At 40.8% G+C, this 21756-nt stretch overlaps 2 protein-coding genes and 1 long non-coding RNA gene across 3 annotated transcripts; 2 read left to right on the top strand and 1 right to left on the bottom strand.

Moving 5' to 3' along the window:
- The first annotated feature begins 51 nt into the window (after positions 1–51).
- Positions 52–7278, top strand: LOC119899646 (bestrophin-2-like). Its single transcript, XM_038714282.1, has 10 exons — positions 52–632; positions 893–1080; positions 1175–1269; positions 2034–2267; positions 3091–3245; positions 3449–3526; positions 4375–4527; positions 4641–4721; positions 5030–5184; positions 5360–7278. Exons 2-10 carry the CDS (start codon positions 929–931, stop codon positions 6141–6143), a joined length of 1887 nt encoding a protein of 628 aa, XP_038570210.1. The 5' UTR covers positions 52–632; positions 893–928; the 3' UTR covers positions 6144–7278.
- A 75-nt stretch (positions 7279–7353) lies between these two features.
- On the bottom strand, positions 7354–9042 carry LOC119899648 (protein Hook homolog 2-like). The gene is made up of 3 exons (XM_038714284.1): positions 8344–9042; positions 8159–8224; positions 7354–7787 (listed from the first exon to the last, which is right to left on the bottom strand). The coding sequence occupies exons 1-3, from the start codon at positions 8398–8400 to the stop codon at positions 7656–7658; spliced, it is 255 nt and encodes an 84-aa protein (XP_038570212.1). The 5' UTR covers positions 8401–9042; the 3' UTR covers positions 7354–7655.
- Positions 9043–11640: 2598 nt separating this feature from the next.
- Positions 11641–14695, top strand: LOC119899645. The gene is made up of 2 exons (XR_005443884.1): positions 11641–13824; positions 14373–14695. It is a non-coding gene; the product is annotated as an uncharacterized LOC119899645 (long non-coding RNA).
- Positions 14696–21756: the final 7061 nt, after the last annotated feature.

Raw genomic sequence — 21756 nt, 5'->3', positions numbered from 1 at the left:
TTCTTGTTCCAAGAATAAGAAGATGTTTGAAAGGATTAATGAGACCACATGACACAAAACGCTTCTGTCCATAGGCCTGTTGCAGGAAATAAGCAGGCCTATATAGCCTATATATATTTGCTAATAAGCCGTAACACGTAGGCTATAATTATAAACCCGTAACCGGGAAAATTGGTTGTCATTCATCACTTAACACGAAAGTTTGCCATCCTCTATTGCTCCTGTTTCATAACTAACCACTGTACTGGACGGTCCTGTGCGCTCCTGGTGCCCCGGCGCTGCGGCCTGTCGCTTGTGGTCCATCACCGAGCCGCGCTCTCCCGGTCGGGGGCCGCGCTAACGAGCTCCTCCTCCTCGTTTTGGGGATTTACCCCGGGGCGCACTGACCACTCCACGCACCGAGGAGGCTCCGAGGATTACTGCCATGCAGCCGACCGAGCCTCCTTAACCGAGCAGACGCCAGGGGATATCAGGGTTATGAGCTCACTGAAAAAAACACCACTGGCAAGCACAGGGAGCAGCGCAGCGAAGACTATACTGTTAAGAGAAAATATGAATTCACCTCTCCAGTGGTGCCAATTACGCACAGAGATGCGCTGAGCAACTTCATTAAGAAAAAAACACCACAAAAGGTAAGGAGATATTATTTAAAGATAAAATACCTTAGAAACAACTTAAGAGGTGATTAAGTTTAATTCGATAAAGGTAATGAAAATTCACTTATCTGTGAATGAAATTAAGTTTAAAACGACCACAGAGACTTATTTAGATTCTTAGGTGAACAATTTTGTCATTTCCATGGCTTCTGACCCACCTGAACATGTTACATGAGCACGTTTGTTCGCGCTGCAGGTGTACATTAATTACAAATGTGATTGTTTCTGTCATACAGCTCTTTAATCGAGGACCTGTACTCTGGCTGTCACCAATGACGGTCACCTACACGGCCAGAGTTGCAAATGCCCGTTTCTGTGGCTTCTCCAAGCTGCTTTTGGCCTGGAAAGGCAGCATCTACAAGGTTTTATATAAAGAGTTCCTGGCTTTCTTTGCCATGTATACCGCCATCAGCATCACTTACAGGTAAGACATTAAAAGACAGCTTTAGGACACACTGGCTGCTAACACGTGCGCATCAGCGCTTTGATTCACTAGTCTATCACTTTTACCCTTTTAGGTTTTTCCTGTATGATGACCAGAAGAGGTATTTTGAAAAGCTGGCCATTTACTGCAACCACTACGCCAGTCTCATCCCTATGTCATTTGTACTGGGTAAGCAGCGCTAATGATGTTCATGTCAACTTTTGGAGATGAGTAGAGAGGACAGAATTCATGCAATAGTGTGTCCCAGGATTTTGTTTACTGTGATGTTTGCATCTTTGATTTTGGGACTATAAATTTGTATGATCTGCAGAATAACACAAGAGAGCAGCCACAAATTTACATTACAACTTCTTATAGGTTTCAATGTCAAGGACATGCTCTATTTCTAGGTTTATAGCTTAGGGGCACATATACATGACCATTAATGCATTAGAAATATAAATATATCTACTGTAGGTGGTGGAGGGAATGGTAACATTCTGATTTAATTCTGATTCATGCCAGTACTGATTTTTGGGGTGAGCAAAATATTTCAGTTGAAATATACTGGGCAACTTTACTATTAATATGCATTTTAGCAAGGATCACTCAAAAGACTCTTCTCTACATGATGTACTGTAAGTTTATTAATTTGGTCTTTTTTCCTTCATTTATTTCTTTACTCCTTAATGCACATAACCCAGCTAAAGTACTTGCTAAAGCTTTCGTTTACAGTAGGATAAGTCAAGGTTGTCTGACAAAATTGGCTCTCTAAAGTATCAGTTGGGCTCCATAGCAGAAATGACCATGAAACCATTTTGCTGGGGGCCCCTGAGGCCACAGTTAAGGTGACCTGCTGGTTTCTGGACTCCACTAGGGAAACTCAAAGGACACTTGTTAGAAAAAATAAGTTCAGGTCTGATCTGTGTCTCCATCTCTACCGCTGTTTACAGGCTTTTATGTGACCCTGGTGGTGAATCGGTGGTGGAGCCAGTACACAAGCATCCCGCTCCCTGACAGGCTCATGTGCGTCCTGTCAGGGGGCCTCCAGGGGAGCGACGAGCGGGGCCGCCTGCTGAGACGAACCATGATGCGTTATGCCAGTCTGTCGGCCCTGCTCATCCTCCGCTCCGTCAGCACAGCCGTATTTAAACGTTTCCCCACCATGGACCACGTGGTGGAGGCTGGTGAGTACGTGTTTGGACAGGAGTGGGGATGAGGGTGGTGGGGTCCATCCTCAGCCATCACCCAGCATGATTTGAGTCAAGTATTAGGAGCGTAAACAATTGTAGAAAGGAAGTTTTAAATGAATAAAACTTGAAATAAATAGTGAAAAATGCACTTTGTTGTTTGCAACATTGTTGCACAGTACAACCATTATTTTTAGCCAGTGCACCTCTCACTAATTATAATTTTGTTATATATGTCGGGCTAACTTTTGTCAGGCTGTGTTCAGGAAGTCACAGGCAGTATTGTAGATGGGATAATGTGATCAGTGACACACTCACATCATGAGAGTTTGTTGTTTTCTCTCCCGTACATTCTCTACACCAGCGAGAGCAGGAGAAATCACAAGGACAGGCACATCCTGAAATTCCCTGGTGATAAAAAAAAACATTTATCATACTTCCGTTACAAGATCATGAGACACTGGTGTAGCAATCCTCTCTAGTTCTCTGTTCACTGTTCTCCAAATTAACTTTGATGCAACTTCTGGCGGCATCAACGCTTGATTTACCCTGTGACATTGTTTTTAAGAGTTGTGAACAATTGTCAGTAATAATATATTTTAACAAGCTATTTTCTGACTGACCGAGTGTCTTATCTTGACATGGTGAATTATTTCTCACTCACTATGTAATGACTTACATGCAAACCAGAAAAGTTCAGGCAACCACAGGCTGAATCATACAGAATACTGATCCCTCATTCCTGCCCTTCTGTGAGCCGAATTTTACATTAGTAATAAAGGAATCTGAGGTATGACGTTTTAGTCTGCTGTCTGTGCAGGATTCATGTCAAGAGAGGAACGGAAGAAGTTCGAGGGTCTCCACTCTCCTTATAACAAATACTGGATCCCCTGCGTTTGGTTCACCAACCTGGCGGCTGTGGCCCGCTGCGAGGGCAGGATTAAAGACGATCACACACTCAAACTGCTGCTGGAGGTGCAGCATTATACACACACACACACACACACACACACACACACACCACTACACAGCCCCGCAGATGATGTGCAATTACAGTTTTTGTGTTGTGAGTTGTGAGTTGTGACTCAGTTTGAGATGTAAATTTGCACAGACGTGGAGACACAAGAGTCAGGATAAATGCTGGAAAGTGACCTCAGCTAGTCTCTCTATTTGAACAGGAGCTGAATGCGTTCAGAGGGAAGTGCAGCATGCTGTTTCATTACGACATGATCAGTGTTCCCCTAGTCTACACTCAGGTAAGTGCTCTGCTGCTGGGGAATGGTGCAGGATTTATATACTGCTAAGTGCACTTTATTCGATCACACTCGTATATTTAATTGAACTCTGGTTTTCATGCAACGTTACACTCAAGATGTTTCATGTTTTGTTTTTTCTTGAGGCTTTTGTCTAACGTTTTGTCAGTTTTCCGCATTGGTCCTAAAGTGTTATTTTATTTTAAAGGTATTTAGTTCCCACTATAGCAAATCAAAATGTCATTCAAAATGAATTTCATCCCCTGCCAAGAATGGCCAATTAACTCACATTGTCCATAAGAAAAATAAATAGATCTATTTCTGGATTCAGTCAACTTTGGTAGTCGTTTCGTATTAATGTCTAACAGATCAACTCTATTAATGTGACTTTCACTTTTATAGGACTTTTTCACAGAAGGCTTATGACTTGTCCTAGCAGCATGTGACATATGCGTAACTAATGACACTAACGATTAATTTAATTGTTCCACACCTAAGTGAAAGACCCTTATTAAGGTTATTTGCTGCACTTGTGTTGAGTCTGAGAAAGGTGTATGGCTAGAGCTGCTATTTTTAACTGTTAAAAGTTCAAACTGAAACTTATCTCCATTAAATAACTATCCATTTTACGAATCATACCATATAAATATGGTTTGTTTATCTATATGATATTTTATCAATCATTTTTTTAAATACAATGCACGAATGTTGTTCTCATCTTGAAACAGTAAGCCAATCTCATTTAGATCAAAGATACTTGCTGTCTGCACAAAATATTGTGTGAGTTTGTGCAGTACAACTTTGTCTACTTGTTTGCAGCATGTGACAAATTACCTCTGTGTTTCCCACAGGTGGTGACTTTGGCAGTTTACAGTTTTTTCCTGGTGTGTCTAATTGGTCGCCAGTTCCTGGACCCCAATCAAGGCTATCCAGGTCATGACCTTGACCTCTATGTGCCCATCTTCACCCTGCTACAGTTCTTCTTTTATGCTGGGTGGCTTAAGGTCAGAAAGAGGGTCACATATCATATGTTTTGATACCTGAGCAAAATATAAAGATAAAACAGTATTAATGATTGATTTAGTAAACTTGTTACATTCCCTGCTATATCCTGAAGGTTGCAGAGCAGCTGATAAACCCTTTTGGAGAAGATGATGATGACTTTGAGACCAACTGGCTGATAGACAGAAATTTCCAGGTTTCTTGATTTTAATGCTGTCTATTTTCTTTCATTTTTTTTTTCCTTTGTTACACCTTACTCTAAGTATTCTGTTATAATATACACTCTCAATTTCTTTGTTAGAATGTGTTGAAAAGCACTTATCTAAAACATATCTGTTTGCAATCCCACATGGGAAATCAGAGGCCATATTACTAGATCCTGCTCAAACTTGGTTTTCCATTTTAACTGTCTTTAGTACAGTATAACTCTAATAAGCCTGTAATGGGACTTGCCCTTTACTGTGAATACTTGATCTGTGTGTGTGTCTGTATTTTGCTCTGCAGGTGTCCATGATGGCGGTAGACGAGATGTATGGAGATCTGCCGATGATGGAGAGAGATCGCTACTGGAATGACTCCAACCCTAGACCCCCGTACACCGCTGCCACTCTCTTTGTCCTCCGCAAACCTTCCTTCCAAGGGTCTACTTTCGACATGGCGTGAGTGTCTGGGTTTTACCTTCTTATTCTACGTGTGCTCAACTTGTGACTGTGACACTTTCAGTTTGAATCCCCCTGCTAGGTGGGAAACTAAAAGCAAAGGTATTCTGATACTGACTGTAAGGTGTGGTATTTTCAGGGAAATTAAATCTAAATTACCAACATCTTTTGATAGGATCCCTAAAGAGGAAATGCACTTCCAGCCTCTGGAGGACATTGCTGAAAATCTGGAGGAGTCCGGCATTCGTCACCCCAACATGGCCCTTTTCAACCGCCTACTCAACGCGGCCCCCTCCCCTAGTGGCCTCATGGGAGGTGCTCTTCGCCGTACCTCAGCACAACTGCAGAGGCTACGTCACTCCCCCAGCATTGACCAATGCACCAGCGATGATGATGATGACAATGAAAGTTGTAAAATAGGTAAAGGTGGGTCTCTGCCATCAGGGCTGGGGCAGGAAACCCAGAGCACCGTGTGCAGTTTCAGGGAGGAGAAGAGCGCCAGAACACCTCTGCTGGAGGTCCACTTTGGGGCGGAGCAGGAGAGGCGAGGAGGGCACCCTGCCATTAATGAGAAGGAGGAGATGAGTGGAGTGGAGGGGAAGAATGATGAAGAATGGCAGATGAAGGAGGAAAGATGGAAAACAGAAAGCCGGGAGCACCAAGCTCCATTGTCACTGCTTCCTCCTCCCCCCCAGTCCTCAAGAGAAACGTTCACTCGACCAGCCTCCGCCATTTCCATCACCTCCCGTCACCCCTCTGCCTTTCTCTTTCAGCCGGCTACCAATGCCAGTCTGGAGCACTGCAGCTCCCAGCCAGCTATTAACCAAAATCGAGCTGTGCCTGCCATTCCTAAACCTCCCCTAGGTGGAAACAAAATGTCCTTCCTCACTGTGCCGTCGTACGACGAACCTCAGCGTTTTCGGAGTGTGAGCATGGGTTCAGAGCTCACTGGGTCTTAGGTGGACAATAGGTTGTGATGTTCCCATGTCCTTTTGACTGTATGAAACCATAATGCTCAATTCAGTGCACATTTTCACGAGTGATATTAGTCATAGATGGAACTGAGCTTCCACTTTTACTTTGAATCTGCAGCACTTTTGGATTGACCTGCTTTTGGAAATTAAAAAAGCAAAGAAATTAAACATTTTTTAACTTGTACTCCCAGATTTTATAGCTCCCTATATTTCCGTATATTATTTATAGCTCCCTATATTTCAAAAATATCCTCTCACCTCACTGATGAATTTAGGTAGGCCTACACTATAGGCATAACTAATATATCGGTTTCATCTCTGTGTATTCTGTAATACAATACAATAGTATTGTTATTGTGTAATACTCTGTGTATTTAAATACAGACATTACATGTTTATGCTAAGCTAGGCTAAACAAGTTTCATCATGTTTAGCCTAGCTTAGCACAGTGACTGGAGGCAGGGGAGATTGCCTGCATCAAAAAAGGCGTAAACGACTCCAAAAGTTAACGTTACATATTGTGTCTTAGCTGCTAGCAGTGCACCCAAGAGTCACCAGGGTGTGATTTAGAGTTGGTAAAGTCTAAAGTTTCATCAAGGGGCAGGACTTTGGAGGTGTCATAAGCTAGCTTACTAATTGGCTAGCTTCTTAGTAATTAAGCTGCTCAGTGCCAGTGGGGTTTTATTGTTATGTTTGTTAAATACAGAAAATACTACATAATGAGAGAGCTTTGGAGTTGCTGCGAGGCAATAATGGCAGAGTTAGATGTTTCCCCCTTCTTTCAGTCTTTGTGCTCAGCTAGGCTAAACATGGCAAAGCAACTGTTTACTGAAGAGGTGAAACTGAAACCAATTGTTGCTCAAAGAGTGTGTGTTTAAAGAAAAATAATTTCTGGGTTTCCAGTTATCTGCACATTATAAATCGATTGCCTGTTACTACTGAAGTCTGTACTAGTAGCATTAACCAAAGCCTGGTCAGAAAATGATCCTGATATTAAGACAAAATGGGTGACTTTTCTTTGTTCACTTTATTTTCTTTTGATTAATAAAATATTCCTGTAATTATCTTTTAAATTTTCAAAAACTTAATTTAAACATATATTGAATGAAAAAACACAGCAGTTTTACATTAATGACAAAATTAATAGTCATTGTTTTGCATTATTTCTAATGGATATTGTATCTTACCTGCAAAAATAAATGCATAGATATTATACAATGAAGAATGCAGCAGACAACCTGGTGATTATTGACAAGCACACAATTAGTTATAATATAGATAGATAAAAGCAGTGTAATCTATGACATTGATTATTTAGTTTTTACATATCACTCCAGTACTAACTTTGACCAGCAGGGGGTGAAAGCAGCAAACCAAATAGAGCATAGACTGTGAAGACCTCACACTATGAAAGAAAAAAAATATTACACAATCTTGATTTCCATCCTGCCCATGAGTGGGCTGCGCTCCTCCATTTCTGCCTGAAGATGGAGGCTCCTACCTGGGCTGCAGCCGGGGGAAAAGTGCCCTCCTGGCCTGGGTGGATTGCCTCTGCTTGGACAGGAAAGACTGAGCTGGGCCTGGATTTCTGGAGTCCTTAAACAGAGTATGCTTCTGCAGAGCTGAGGACTGCAAGAGGCAAAAACAACCGTCATCTGTTAGTGGAAACACATTAATACTAAAATTTAGGCATGTTTACCAGACTGGACTGACACCTACTATCACTAATAATGAGATGCACTATTACTATTACCATGCCAGCATAAACTAATAATTACAAAGTGTCTAACACTTTGTAATTATTAGTTCATCCTACAAATATCAGCCCTACAAATTAAATTTGTAAACAAATAACATTTGAAAACAAAATATCACTGCAAGGAGTGCATAGGTAAAACAAGACCGGGGCTCAATCCCTGTAAGTGGCTTGGTTTTGAGAAGCCAGTGAGGGATCAAACGTGAAGCTCTGTGTAGTATCCACCGTTCTCTCATGTACTCACCATGCTTTGCCAGGCTGTCAGGATCAGTTGCTCCTCTTGTTCCTGTCTGGACCTTGTATTATCACCCTGTGTGTCCAGTCACATTTGAACTTTTACCAAATCACACACACAATGTGATGAAATGCCCAACACAATACAAAAAGTACTTTAGGTAAGTTAAAGAGTTTGGACAGAAACCAACTCACCATTGGTGCAGCTGTCGTCATAGTATCAAAGGGTCTGGCCTCCTCGTTGCTGGTCATTATTCCAGATATAACGCAACACGATTAATTCAACCCAAATACAACCAAAGAAATGTTTGTGTGACTGTCCGGCTTGCACACCAACAGCCCCCTGACCTGCCTCGTCTGTCAGTAGCTCAGTGCGGCTCTTGGCTGTATTTTACAGCAGAGGCCCTGGTTTTGTTGTGTGGCAGACAGAACAATATGGAGAGGTGCTGCGGGCTTAAGTGCTCTGGCTCCTCGCCACAGTCAAAGATGCCATCCTGCTGACTCGGGCACATTCACTGTCGGACAATTATTCACTGGGCTGGGGATTAGTATGTAATCACCAAAACACAATGCAATTAGCTTGACAATAGTTATGGCATACTTTGAAATTTAGTACATAAAGTTGGGTATCTCAGAACTAGCATAGAAATCATGACATGGATAAAGCAATAAAAATGCAATTATGGTGTTAAAAAGAAAATACCAGTTGCGCCATATCACGCTCTGATGTTTCCACAAAGATCCACAAGTTAGCATGCCTGTTTGTTTGTCTGTTTAACTGAGTCATTACCAGTTTCAGTGACCCAGAAATACTGTAGTTCCCCTAATTATCACTTGACCAGCATCAAAAGCCAGCAGTATCAGCATATCATGCAAGATCAAGCAACAGAGAAAATATATGGCCACTTGTGGCTAGTTGTTTACCGGGGCTCTGCATTTCCTGTCTCCCAGAGTCAGTTTTTACAAAGGTCAACCCATTCCAGTCTTTGCGCTGGCTGCAGGGGAAATGCGGTTTATGTTTTTGTCATTAAGTGTGAAAACACAAGTGTGGGGGAGGATTTCAAAGAACTGTGTTTGTGTGCGTTTTCTCTGGAACCAGGAGCACTGAGGTCAGCAGGCAGGCTTACCAAAACTGATTTAAGACTCACATCTACTCTGCAGTTCCTCACAAATGAACGTATATTTGCAAGTGTGCGCATCTCACTTGTATGTATTTGCTGCTGTGTACTTTTAGTTTGTGAGGTTTTGTGGAAAAGACATGTACTCCTGAAACGGAAAAAAGTAAAAGAAAGGAAACAGAGAAACAGAAATGTGGGAAGAAAAGAAACTTTCATCGTCAAGTTTCTTGGAATCGGCTTCATCTGAAACCTGCGAATGTTAACTCTGTTATGAAAGAGATCACAAGGCCACAACAGATGCACAAAGCACTGTAGATTCCTGTTAGCTAGCAAGGCCTGAACATCTCTTGCAAAAGCTTCCACCTACTGCTGCAGTTTCTGAACTACAGTCTGAGATTTCTGCTTCATCACAATCAGTTTCCTCGCATCAGCGCATCACACGGATCAAACTTCTTGAAGCAGTAGATTTTTAGAATAGGCATTCGTGACCATAATTTTTATCAGTTACGATAATTCACAAAAGTAACTGCTGAGGTCCAAGTCCAAAGAGGAAAGAAACACGAGCAGCTAGACTAGCTGTAAACACGGCAAACATTTAGCAAGATCATCTAAACCACTTTAATTTTTAGGTAAAACTGAAAACTGAGAACACCCATGATCAGTAAAACCTTTCAGTGCACAGTGAAACTGTGTGTGTGTGTGTGTGTAAATCTACTACTATCTACTAAGTACAGTAGAGCAAAGTTGAACCAGGAAGTTACATTAAACTGTGATTACAGATTACAGATTACAGCACTCAGTGTGGGTAATAAGTTTACTGTTTGTCTGTCTGCCACCGAAACCTTAGCGATTAACTTAATGAGTAGATTATTTTACAGTGGGCCAAACAATGAAAATACAACGAAGCTGTATGAAACCAGAATTTCTCTTTAGTCACATTATGTCAGCGTGATGTCAAGCCAAACAGATAATAAATACTGATGGATAGTAGCTATACAGAGAATACGCTGTCAATTGCTGTCAATCCGCTACATTCAAATAAAGTTTGAAAAGTAGGTGTGGTTTAACAGAATCTCAATCATCTGTAAATGTACTAGAAAAGAGCCATACATGTTTTATCCATGACATATATGATGTGTCCTCATGTAGGAGTTGATCACCGGAAAATGAACAAGGGTTGTATTGTTAAAAATAGAAACCAACACTGGATGGCCAAAAAGTTCAAAGTCCTTAAAAATAAGGCAAACAACATGAAAATACAATTTAAATAGTGTACATCTCTGTTGAATACAATGACACAACATATAGCTGGCGTATCCAAAAAAGGACAGAAACATCTACACCCATGAAAAAGATAAACACACCCACGCTTATGCCAGTACATACATACACTCACACATATAAACAAGTCATCAATTTAACTGCAACAATATTTGTTTTGATTTATTTGTTGGAAAAATACATACTATTTAGGGAACATTATGGAAAAACAGGATCTAACATGCTCTTTCAACTGAGCAAACACACATGACTCCACTCAGTGTTTATTGTACCAATTCTAACCCTGTACTTGTCACATTTGTTTTTGTCTGGTGTGTGTGCGTGTGTGTGTGTGTGTTTCAGGCACTCCCTGTCTTTCACACCCTGCCTCATGAAGTAGTACACTCTGTGCATAAGGACCTGTCTGTCTGGTTCTCTCCGGTCGTTTGTGTGTGTGTGTGTATGTGTGTGTGTATATGTGTGTGTCTGTCTATCAGCTGTTACAAGCTGGTTCTCCCTCTCTGTCACACACACATAAAGTACCCTTTTGGCTGTCTGTTGTACTGACTTTGTTTAAACAAGACCACTTTATCAGTATTGTCTGACCCAGAATGAATCAACTGTTTGTTAATGGTCTGTCTGACAGTGTAATGTTATCAAGATAGATGGGAATATAAAAGACTGTGTGTGTGTCTAAATGATCATATGTTTGTGTTTAAAGTACCCAGTAGATAACTTTTTTATTTTTATTGTCTTTTTTCATCTTTCAACATCAGTGGTGGAAGAAGTATTCAGATCCTTTACGTAAGTAAAAGTACTAATAGCTCACTGTAGATATACTCTGTTACAAGTAAAAGTACTCAAAGCAGAATGTTATACCATTTTATGTTATCCATTGTCAACCGCTTATCCAGCATACAGGGTTGCGGGGGGGCTGGAGCCAATCCCAGCTGACATTGGGCGCAAGGCGGGGTACACCCTGGACAGGTCGCCAGTCCATCGCAGGGCCACACATAGACGAACAACCACTCACGCTCACGCCTAAGGACAATTTAGGGTCGCCAATTAACCTCTTTGGATGGTGGGATGAAGCTGGAGTACCTGGAGAGAACCCATGCAGACATGGGGAGAACATGAAACAGGCCTGGGCAACCGGGGTTTGAACCCACAACCTTCTTGCTGTGAGGCGACAGTGCTAACCACCGCACCACCGTGCCACCCATTTTATGTTATATATATGATTATTATTACCAAGCTACCAAGACTATGCACATTTTACCTTCAGACAGAGCCAGCTGTTTCTATTCTAGTCTTTATGCTAGGCTATACTAAGCGTCTCCCGTCTCCAGTTTCAGTATTGAATGAACAGATATATGACAGTGGTATTGATCTTTCTATGCAAGAAAGCAAATAAACATATTTCCAAAATACTGAACTTGAAATTTTCTTTTTTTTCCCCCTTTAATTGTCCCCTCACTCACAGAATAGTCACAGAAACTCAGTTAGTTCAACGTGATGTACGACATTTCAGATATCTGTGTGCACATTTACAAGTATTTTCTGTTTCTCCACAGTAACAATCATATTCTGCCGCAGTTGCCACGGTAAGTAAATGTTTTATTCCCTAATCATCAGCACAAGATGTAAGGCCTATTCTGTTCATAGGTTTTGCTCTACACTCTGCTGGCATTAACTCGCAGTTATATAATTCTGAACCAAGTTATATTTAACAACAATAGTCGTCTCAGATGTGGTTCCAAAGGATAGATTTTAAAAATCGAATTAAAGGGGGTCCATGGTCTAATGCGGAGATATTTTATTTGGCAGGGGGTGAGCTGGGGGTGGAGGTGAAGAATCTTTGATATGAAAAGGCTTGAGAACCCCTACACACAGTGTGCTCATTGTAGAAGCACTCCTTGAGTTCTGATTTGTAACATAAAAGCTGGTGTCTCTGTTTTCTCTGCGTTATAAAGTGAGTGTTTACACCTGAGTGTCACAGCGCAGCAGACATGTTGGCCACTGTCTGTTTCAGTGCCAGCTGCCACCTGCAGCACCAGCCTCTCAGCTTCCTTTGCCCAGCCACACTACTGTTTATGTCTGGGCTGCAGCCCTCAGTAGTGTCCAGCAGCAGCAAAACATGTTTTTCTCTCTAGTCTCCGAAAACTGGGCAGACGACGTCCCCACAGACAGACTGCAGATTATTATCTAAGTCAACCTGAAGATGTTATTATTTCTGAGGGTAAGGTGGAGCAGACTTTAGGGATGGGCGGGATTTCTACCACACTGTGCGCAAACTAGAATTTAAAAAGGGTAATTTTCTTGTGACATAAAGATCAATTCTCACATTAAAGGTGTTTTTTCTATTAATCCAAAATTCACTACGTTAATGCTGACTGTTATTCACAATACTATATAAGGCGGAAGGAATTTTTCTTCTAATAAATTCTTCCTCTGTGGTACATTTTAAAGATGAACCTTAGAGATTTAAGAGCATTGAATTTATAACCACTGTCTGGAAATCAACAACAACTAACGTAAGGCAGGATTTACACAAGTCAAATATCTGTGTGTGCACAGTTAGGTTCAGGTACATTACCACCAGCTGTAGAAACAAGTTGATTGTTCTCCCTTAAGAAAAACTTGGGATTTAGATAAGATTAAAGACAAAGTCCATTTCATGTTTAGTTGCTCATCATATCATGATTTAAGGGCAACACCTTTTAGTAATCTCATGAGTTCTTCTGGTTGGACAATTATAAAAAATACTTGTCAATGTGGACTGGCACTTAAATTACATGTGCACAACATTATAAATTACTATATAAATAAACAACATAACAAGGGGAGAGACAGTTTTCCAAAAGTTGATGTAACTAGAATGTAGTTATGACAATAAAAAACAAATTAATGTTCACTATGACACCACATTTTAACTGTACAGAAATGAAGTGAAATCAAAATCTGCACATCAGTTACAAATTAAAGGAATAATTTGACATTTGGGGAAATAGTTTTATTGCTGAGTTTAGATTAAAATATAAACACCACTCTGTTCAACTTTTAATGAGCTGTGTAATGTTATCAAGATGGACGACTGTACAAAGACTTGTTTTGTTGTCTCGATAAGTGTGTGCCTAAAATAACTCTGAATGTGTCCTTAAAGCACCCATGAGATGATATATTTCCTTATGACCAAGATGTAGATGAGAAGATACCACTCTTGTGTCTGTGCAGTAAATATGAAGCTACAACAAACAACCAGTTAAACTATTGGGAGCAGTTGCCAAGCAAGGTGCTGGTAGGTAAAGTTTTGCTACTTTTAAACACAGGCAGGGTAGAGTCTTCAGTTTTAGGCTACATCCATGCTACTACGTTTTTGTTTTGTCTTTAATTTTCCAGCTCTATATGATATGTTTTGGCAAATAGTCATATGTAATGTAGACTGCCCATAATCCTTAGTTAAAGGGGTAAACATGCCAAACAAGTGGCAAGGCCCTGTAAAGAAGCACATGTTTAGAAATCTAGCAGCTGCAGGGTTATACATCTGCACTGAGAACAGATGGAGAGGGGAGGGGAGGAGATGGTGTGGGGTGTGGGACAGCAAACAAGAGGGCTGAGGGGTGACTAGTTAAGGCCCAACTCCCCGCCCTGACCTCTCCTCCTCCTCCCTTTATTCCTTCTGTCTTGCCTGCTCCCATGTCACCCCTGGGCTCCCTGATGGAGGCTGACAGTAACGGCTGTCCTCTGTCCCCCAACCCATCACCCCCACCCATCCACAACCCATCCTCCTCCACCCCCCTTCTTCCTCTATCCTTCACTCTGCCCCCTGTGCTCTTGCCCGTTCAGCTCTGACCACGGTGACCTCGCTTTGGAAGTTGCCGTCCTGCGGTTCGGCTAGCAGCTTATTGAGGGGCAAAATGTCTGAGCCTGGCTGTCAAAAGCACATCTGGGACGTGATCTGCCACCCATCCATGACTATTACTCTCTGGTGGACAGTTGTGTTTCTCAACGCTACAGGCAAATCACTGCATGTCTCAGAAAAAAAGCCAAAATGGAGTTTCACTGAATATATCAATACTTTATCTCATGACTTAACTGAAATGAAACTGTAAGGATTTTTTTTTTCTGAGTCAGTTTGACACCTGTGGTAATTAAACGGTTACACAACATATCACACGCAAATTAATCACTACATGTCAATCACTGTTTATTTAAAGGGGTGTGGTATCATCTCCGAAACACGCACACACTCCTTTCCACTTCCTGTTGTGCAATTTCATAAACTACCGACGTGAGGGCTGAACTTGTTGAGCTGGATGGAAGATGGCAGGTTATCAGCGCAGAAGCCGATGTGGAAATACAACTGGGCCAAACGTAGACACAGAAGCACACACATACACACACACACACGCTGACATGGGTCAGTAATGATGAAGTAAACTTTATAAAATAGCAGATGAGGGAGGAGAAAGTGGAGGATGTCATCTTTCAGGGGGGACATGTATTATTCATGCTGTCAGCTGAGGCATTGGTGAAGTCACAGGAGTGTAAGTAATAGCGTGTGTCACATAAATCAACAGCGATGATGACCTAATTTTACTGCATAACTCCCTCTGCCCACACACTCTTTAAGGAGCTCCAGATGCTTACACACACACACAAACACACACACATATACACACACCTTACAAACATGTGTGCACTTAAGTTTTGTCTTCTGCTTTTCTCTGTGTATAATCAGAATAAACAAGTAAAATAATTATACAGGTATTCTATGTGAATAGCAGGGGAGGCCCTCTACACCTTCTAACCCTAGAATTACACCAGAGCAATCTTTGCCTCTGTCTGTCCTGCAAACGCTCAAACACAAACACATTTCCACACTCAATGATGGAAGATGTAGGCCTACTCTGATTCTTTACAAAAGTAAAAGTACCAATACAACAATGTAAAAATACTTGTCTTGCATTCATAATCTTACTTATTTGGTTTCCTGCCAAGACTTAGATGAAAGGACTGATACCACTCTTGTGACTATACCGTTTTTGTCAAGGGAGTCTGGTGGCTTTGACCATAGACCATAGCAACTGTTTCTGGTTGAACAAAAAGGTCTCTCTCTGAAAGGGATCCTTTACACAACATTGTTTGACACTTGTAATAACAATCTGAGCATGTTAGCGACAAAAACAAGCACTTTAGTGGACGTATTTTGACAGGGTGCAATTGCCCGCAAGAATCATGTTGCAGCCAATACTGGACCAATTTCAAAAATTCTCGCCCCAGTCAGACCCAAAAACATGGAAAAATAATGTCCAGGTTGAAAAATACCGTAGTTACCTTTTAATATGTTGTTCCAGACTATTCACTCTTGGCTGGTGATTACAAGACAAGCGAAGAAACACCCCCATAAAACCACAACTTTGAAAAGTAAAATGTTTATACTAAACAAACAAGATATAGTGTGTTGATTAGTGAACTTAAGAGGTGTTGGTACAATAGGTGGATTTGACATTATTTCCCCAAACTATTGCTAAGTATCGATGCACTGAAATATTATCATTACTTACTTTAAGTATTAAAAGTAAAATGAGAAAAAGTATCTCCAAGAATAATATGTTATCAGATATTACAATATTATATTGTTAATATGAATGCATTGATGCGTAATTAGCATTGTACTGTGGTAGCTGGGGGAGAAGTGGTTAGTTTTAAATACTTTGTTAGATAGTTAGGTAGTTTAATCCAGTGTTTCCCAAGAGGGACAAACCCCCCTATAAATCATGAGATGATTCACGGGGTAGGAGAGAAGACAAAATGTTCTTCTACACAAATTTGTATTCATTTTTTTTAGACTCAGACTTTTAGACTAACCTGAAAAGTGACAAAGGGCCCCGACAACACATTGCATTTTTAATAATAGGGTCACAAGCCTACAATTAAAATACATAGTATTTTATTGGCTTAATCTAAATATAGCGTTATAAAAAGTGCAATGTTTCCTTCTGAAATGTAGTATGGAGTAGAAGTACAGAGCAACACAGAATGGAAAGTAAAGTACCTTAAAATACCCGAGTACAGTGCTTGGTTAAGTGTACTTAACCAGTGTACTGCACACAGTCACATGCACACACTGCACGCTTGTTGTCTGACAGCTCATGCAGGTGTTGTACCTGGCAGCAAAGCAAACGCCCGTCCGACTACCACCACACCTGGCTGGAACCGCAGACAACCACATGGCAATAAACTCTCTTTCACACACACACACACACACACACACACACACACACACACACACACACGCACCCACACAGAGACATGAGTGTACATGGCAACAAACACCCACACACTCACTCCCTCATAGCCACTGATCAGAAGATAACTGCGGTACAAGTCATTCCCATTGTCAAAAGACAGACACAACAGACAGACAGACAGGGAGGCAGTAAGACAGACAGACACTCTCACCAGGCAAATATGACATTTACAGTAGTATATAACCTCTCTTAAATTGTTAGCTTCTTTTTCCCATGGCCTCACATCCACACACAAACAAAACAAATCATATAACAGACTACAGACGTGTCTGGTCTGTCCTTTGGTGGAGGTCTTAAAATACACCCAGCAGCCATTAAACACGTTTCCTTTTCCGCTGCACAAAGCAATATGTCTTGTGATCACAAATATATCTTCACAGATTTTTTTTTCAATGTTTCCAATTCTCTCTATGTTTCCTAGAGACAGTGGGACAGGTTGTCGCTCGAATCCTCGCCTCAGGCCAACCTGAATCCAGGATGGGATGTCAATAATTTCTCAAGCCTTTATTTTCCGCTTCTGTTCGAGGCAGTTCTTGTCTTGTCTTGCTGCCTGTTGTTTTGCAGCTCAGGAGCCTTGAGAGGTGATCTCATCTGCACCTCGCTCTTCAACCCCCGCTCCCAAAACAACATTGTATTTATCTGACCAAAATAACCACCTCAGGCTGGAAAAACCCTAGTCAAGAGAAACAGAAATAGGCCAAGAGTTTCCAAGAAAGCCAGTCTGGGCCGGAGGTGATGCTTTTGACTGACAACAGCCACAGGTCAACAGAACAAGACTCTGCATTTACTGCTCTAAGGTGACTGTTAGAAGCTGTTATAATAAAAGGTCTTACTATTCTTGAGCTACTGAAGAACAGTACTACAGGGGGGTGGACACAATAACTACAACACCTTTACAGTGCAATTCGAGTGAGAAAAACAGAACAGTTTGAGCTTTAGAAAAGTAGTATTTGATGGACACTAAATATACAGATGTTTATTTTTTATGTGCATGCCCAGTAATGTGATTCTTATTGACAATGTTAGATGATTTGTAACACTGACTAAAGGCTGGTTGCCCAAACTATATTATTATTATCAGTATTTCTAGTATTATGTTAAGAATTGCAGAGGAAAGAGGTCCAGTCGAGTACTTTATATTCATTGTTACAACACACATCCTTTAGACAGTTAATTCAATTTACTTTCTAGATGTAGACCCTTGAAAAGCTATGACAGTTTGCAACATGGTTTGATTTGAGTGAAAGTTAAGTTGAGTAATTTATTCATTATAAGGCTGTAGTTGGATTATTGTTCTGTCATTGAAATCATTCAACAACATTTTGATGGCCCACTGACTTGTGATAGGGAGAGTAGCGTCTCTGGCATTGCACATTACATTATACATGTAATGTGTAACATTACTCTGTCATTGTCATTGCAATACACATCGTACATTTAATGAAACTGTTCACATCAAACGTTTTCTCATTGTCAAAGTGCCCTGATTATTTTGAAAAAGGCAAATTCAGGAAATGTCGCCATATTTGTGGCTAAATGGTTTTTGACCTGGGACTGAAAGGCTTAACAAGAAAAAGGGGAGACATGTCAAATTTATAATTGATTGCTCTGTGGTTTCAAACCTGTGCTTCACTTGCTGGAGGGAATAGTCTGACAAGCATTGTTGTTATCACTGTGAGGGTGCCAGGCAACCAACAAAACTTCAGGAAGCCACTGCTCCAGGCCAAGAAACATTCAGAAACAACAACACCCCTTATAAAAACTACTTGTTGTTTTCACACTAAACAATCAGATTAGCTTCACAGGTGTTGGTTAGGTGGATTTTGTTACTTTTGGACAGAGCCATACTAGCCCCCGGTTTCCAGTCTTTTTGCTAAGCTAAGATGGCTGTATCTTATTATTTAATGAGAGTGATATTGACTTAGAAAGCAAAATGTCCAACGAGAATGTCCTTGTATTTTTAACTTTAATTCATCAGTTATCTGATCAGCTACAATATTTGCTTTCTATTAGTGTGGATTTTTAAGTTTGTTTTGGACTCAGTAGACTCACAGAAGCCACACTTTCCGTTCAAATGGCTTTGCTAACTCTCTCCAGACACCAGTGAGATCATTTGGCTATCTGCCCTCAAGTATAGACTTGACACACACACACATGAAAAGCAGACACACCACAACATTCACACAGACAGACAAACATTGACCCTCCTCTACTCTGCCTAAGGAGGAGGGGTGGGAGAAAGAAAACCTGAAGAATTAAAAACACATTCCACTTCCCGTAAAGCCAGGAGAAGGAGCAGTGAGTCACTGGGGCAGTTTGGGAAACGGGCCCTTTTAGTTTCAGACTTTCAACGTCTACATGTGGAGCTTAACCTTAATGGGTCCTCCTCAGGTGAACGTTGTTGATGGTGCTGCTCTCTTTCATCCCATCCGCTCCTGTTAGTTCAGTTGCTACTAAAAACACTCATTGACCGACCGTGGCACACGATGGCTTATCTGAAAGTGAACATCTACTCACTTCAACCGCAGGTCATATAGGTAGTCTATGTTCTGGATAAGATGATTTATGATTTCAATAAGCTTTTTTCATTTGTTAATACCATTTGCCAAGTATATATTTTTTATTGTTCTTTAATGGTCAGAACATTTAACAGACACATACAACCACAAAATGACACACATAATCACACATAATGTATGCTCCCATCAAGAAAGCCACACATTGAATCACAGCAGAGTGTTTGTAATAGACCTCCATCACGTTTTATTCCCCCCACAATGATGCCAGGAAAAGATTTTACTGTAAAGTTTAAATTGCAGAACACGATCATTGTGGGACTAAACCCTCCTTCTCTCTTTCTTTTCATCTTTCCGTCTCCTCCCATCAGTCCAGACACAGGCCCCCCAAAAAACAGACTGAAACCCCAAAATGATGCTGGTTTTCCATTTGGTTCACAGGCAGCATCCTGAGTCACAGGACTGTGGGTCCCATTCCAATTACACACACGCTGACAGCTTAACTGACTCCACTGAAGAAGAGTCCATGGTATCTGTTCTCTACCAACTCCCCTGCTGGTGGGACTGACTCACACACTGAAGTTCAGGTGGACCAGCTAACAGTCGAATCTGTTCACACTCAACAGGCGGCCTGATTAATGGCAGATCATTCAGACCAGCTGGTTCAGGGCTTTTTGTTCTTGCTGTTGTTTTCGTCTTCTGGTCCTTTATCTTCTAGTTCTTGTTGTCTTCCCTCATCTTAACGTGTCTAAACCTGACAGTCTGGTGAAAATTAGAAGTTGCATTTACATATTTCCTTCTATTATTACCCTGAATGATAAGGCTGATGATAGTTGTATGTTTCTTTTATGTTTTTAGTCTATAATGTTTGTATTGTTTATAAATCCCGAATCAATCTTTAAAACAAGTCATAATTTTCATAAAAGGTTCAGAAATATATTTAAACATGAGCACAGTATCTTTAAGGGGCTATTTTCAGGAGCGGTTTGATACACATTAGATGTCTAGTGAGTATTTTTGGATCAATTCAAAATAAACTAGTAAGATAGTGATGGAGGTCTATGGCACAGAGAAACAAGCTATATCATCAATTAATTGTTGGTTTTGATCTTTTCATGGGATTCATTGACAATAGGATAATATAGAACATGGATTTTAGAGCAGTTGCGGACCAGTGTGTGGTCTTGAAAATGAGAACAACTAGAATCAGTTGGTAAAACGACTACTAAACAAACATGGATGGTTCAAAATAAATAAAAAAGATTCAGTTTTAGACGCAGTCACGGTCTTGAGTCATCAGAGGAGGGTGTTCAGGTCTAGGCAGCTCCACAGGACAAATAAACACACACACACACACACTCATGTTTGTATGGATGTTAATATGCACACACATGCATACAGACATATCCACACTCTCTTTACTCTCTCTCAAACGCACACTCACATGTAAACCCTTCTTCATTGCCCTGGCTGTGCACCCAGGGGGACAGCAGTGACTCAGAACGAGTCACACACACACACACATCACAAACTCTCACACGCAAACGCTTGCCAAAATGTCAAACTGCGGCAAACTTTATTGGTTGCAGTTGACTGAGCTCTAGTAGATGCGAGCTAATCACGGTGAGCGTTGTTATAGGGTTAAATGAGCTAGACTAAAACAAGAAGAAAAAATTGTTTTCTGACCTCACACAGACCTAACCTCTTACAGAACACTAGCAGACAAGTGACCTTGTGATCTGTTATCACGTGATATTAAAACAAAATGTCACATATCACATATCAAATGTAACTGATGTTATGATCAAGAGCCATAAAAGTGGCAATGTGAACATTGAAGCTAAAGTTTATATTAATCAGTACTGAAGGGGACAAGTACTAAGTATTTCTTTGATGGTGGATTAGGGATTAGTATTTAAATATTATTGTTGTCATGTCAAAATTAATCTATATTAGGAGATGCAGTCTAAATTACACCAAAATTGTTATACAAGATATTAATAATAAAAGTATCAGGTCAGCAATAATGAGATCCATACTAGAGTGGCAGGTGGACATCCTTTCACTCAACAAACAGATATGAAAATAAGATTAAAGTTTGCCAACAGAACACGGCTGTTGTAAAAATGTAGGTTGTAGATGCCTTGAAGGGATGGAGGAGAAAGGATTTTGGCTGAGTTTCCCATCCACCCCCCATCCTCATGTAGAACCATTAATCACAGACATGAAGTCATCGCTCCCTCATGGGATTTTACTGCCTGTAAAAATAAACCTTACATGGCTCATAAGCAGAGTTGCTTACACTGATATCACCACTAGCAAGCTTTGGCCTGTTGTGCATTCTTCTTTTCTGGGGGTGAACTAATATTTTTTTAACAGTAATCAAATCAGCCAAGATTA

Source organism: Micropterus salmoides, unplaced genomic scaffold, assembly GCF_014851395.1.
Source record: "Micropterus salmoides isolate LMB-PRFRI ecotype aquatic unplaced genomic scaffold, ASM1485139v1 Ms_hic_scaffold_12, whole genome shotgun sequence".
Classification (NCBI taxonomy): domain Eukaryota; kingdom Metazoa; phylum Chordata; class Actinopteri; order Centrarchiformes; family Centrarchidae; genus Micropterus; species Micropterus salmoides.
The sequence above is the reverse complement of the archived record's forward strand: the minus strand, read 5'-3'. Positions and strand labels throughout refer to the sequence as shown.

Coding starts and splice junctions, on each gene's coding strand:
- LOC119899646 (XM_038714282.1), top strand. CDS start 929: ATGACGGTCACCTACACGGCCAGAGTTGCAAATGCCCGTTTCTGTGGC. Junction 2,268..3,090: donor GGACCACGTGGTGGAGGCTG/GTGAGTACGTGT, acceptor CTGTCTGTGCAG/GATTCATGTCAAGAGAGGAA. Junction 4,722..5,029: donor TGATAGACAGAAATTTCCAG/GTTTCTTGATTT, acceptor TTTGCTCTGCAG/GTGTCCATGATGGCGGTAGA.
- LOC119899648 (XM_038714284.1), bottom strand. CDS start 8,400: ATGACCAGCAACGAGGAGGCCAGACCCTTTGATACTATGACGACAGCT. Junction 8,225..8,343: donor TGACGACAGCTGCACCAATG/GTGAGTTGGTTT, acceptor CTGGACACACAG/GGTGATAATACAAGGTCCAG. Junction 7,788..8,158: donor TGACAGCCTGGCAAAGCATG/GTGAGTACATGA, acceptor TGCCTCTTGCAG/TCCTCAGCTCTGCAGAAGCA.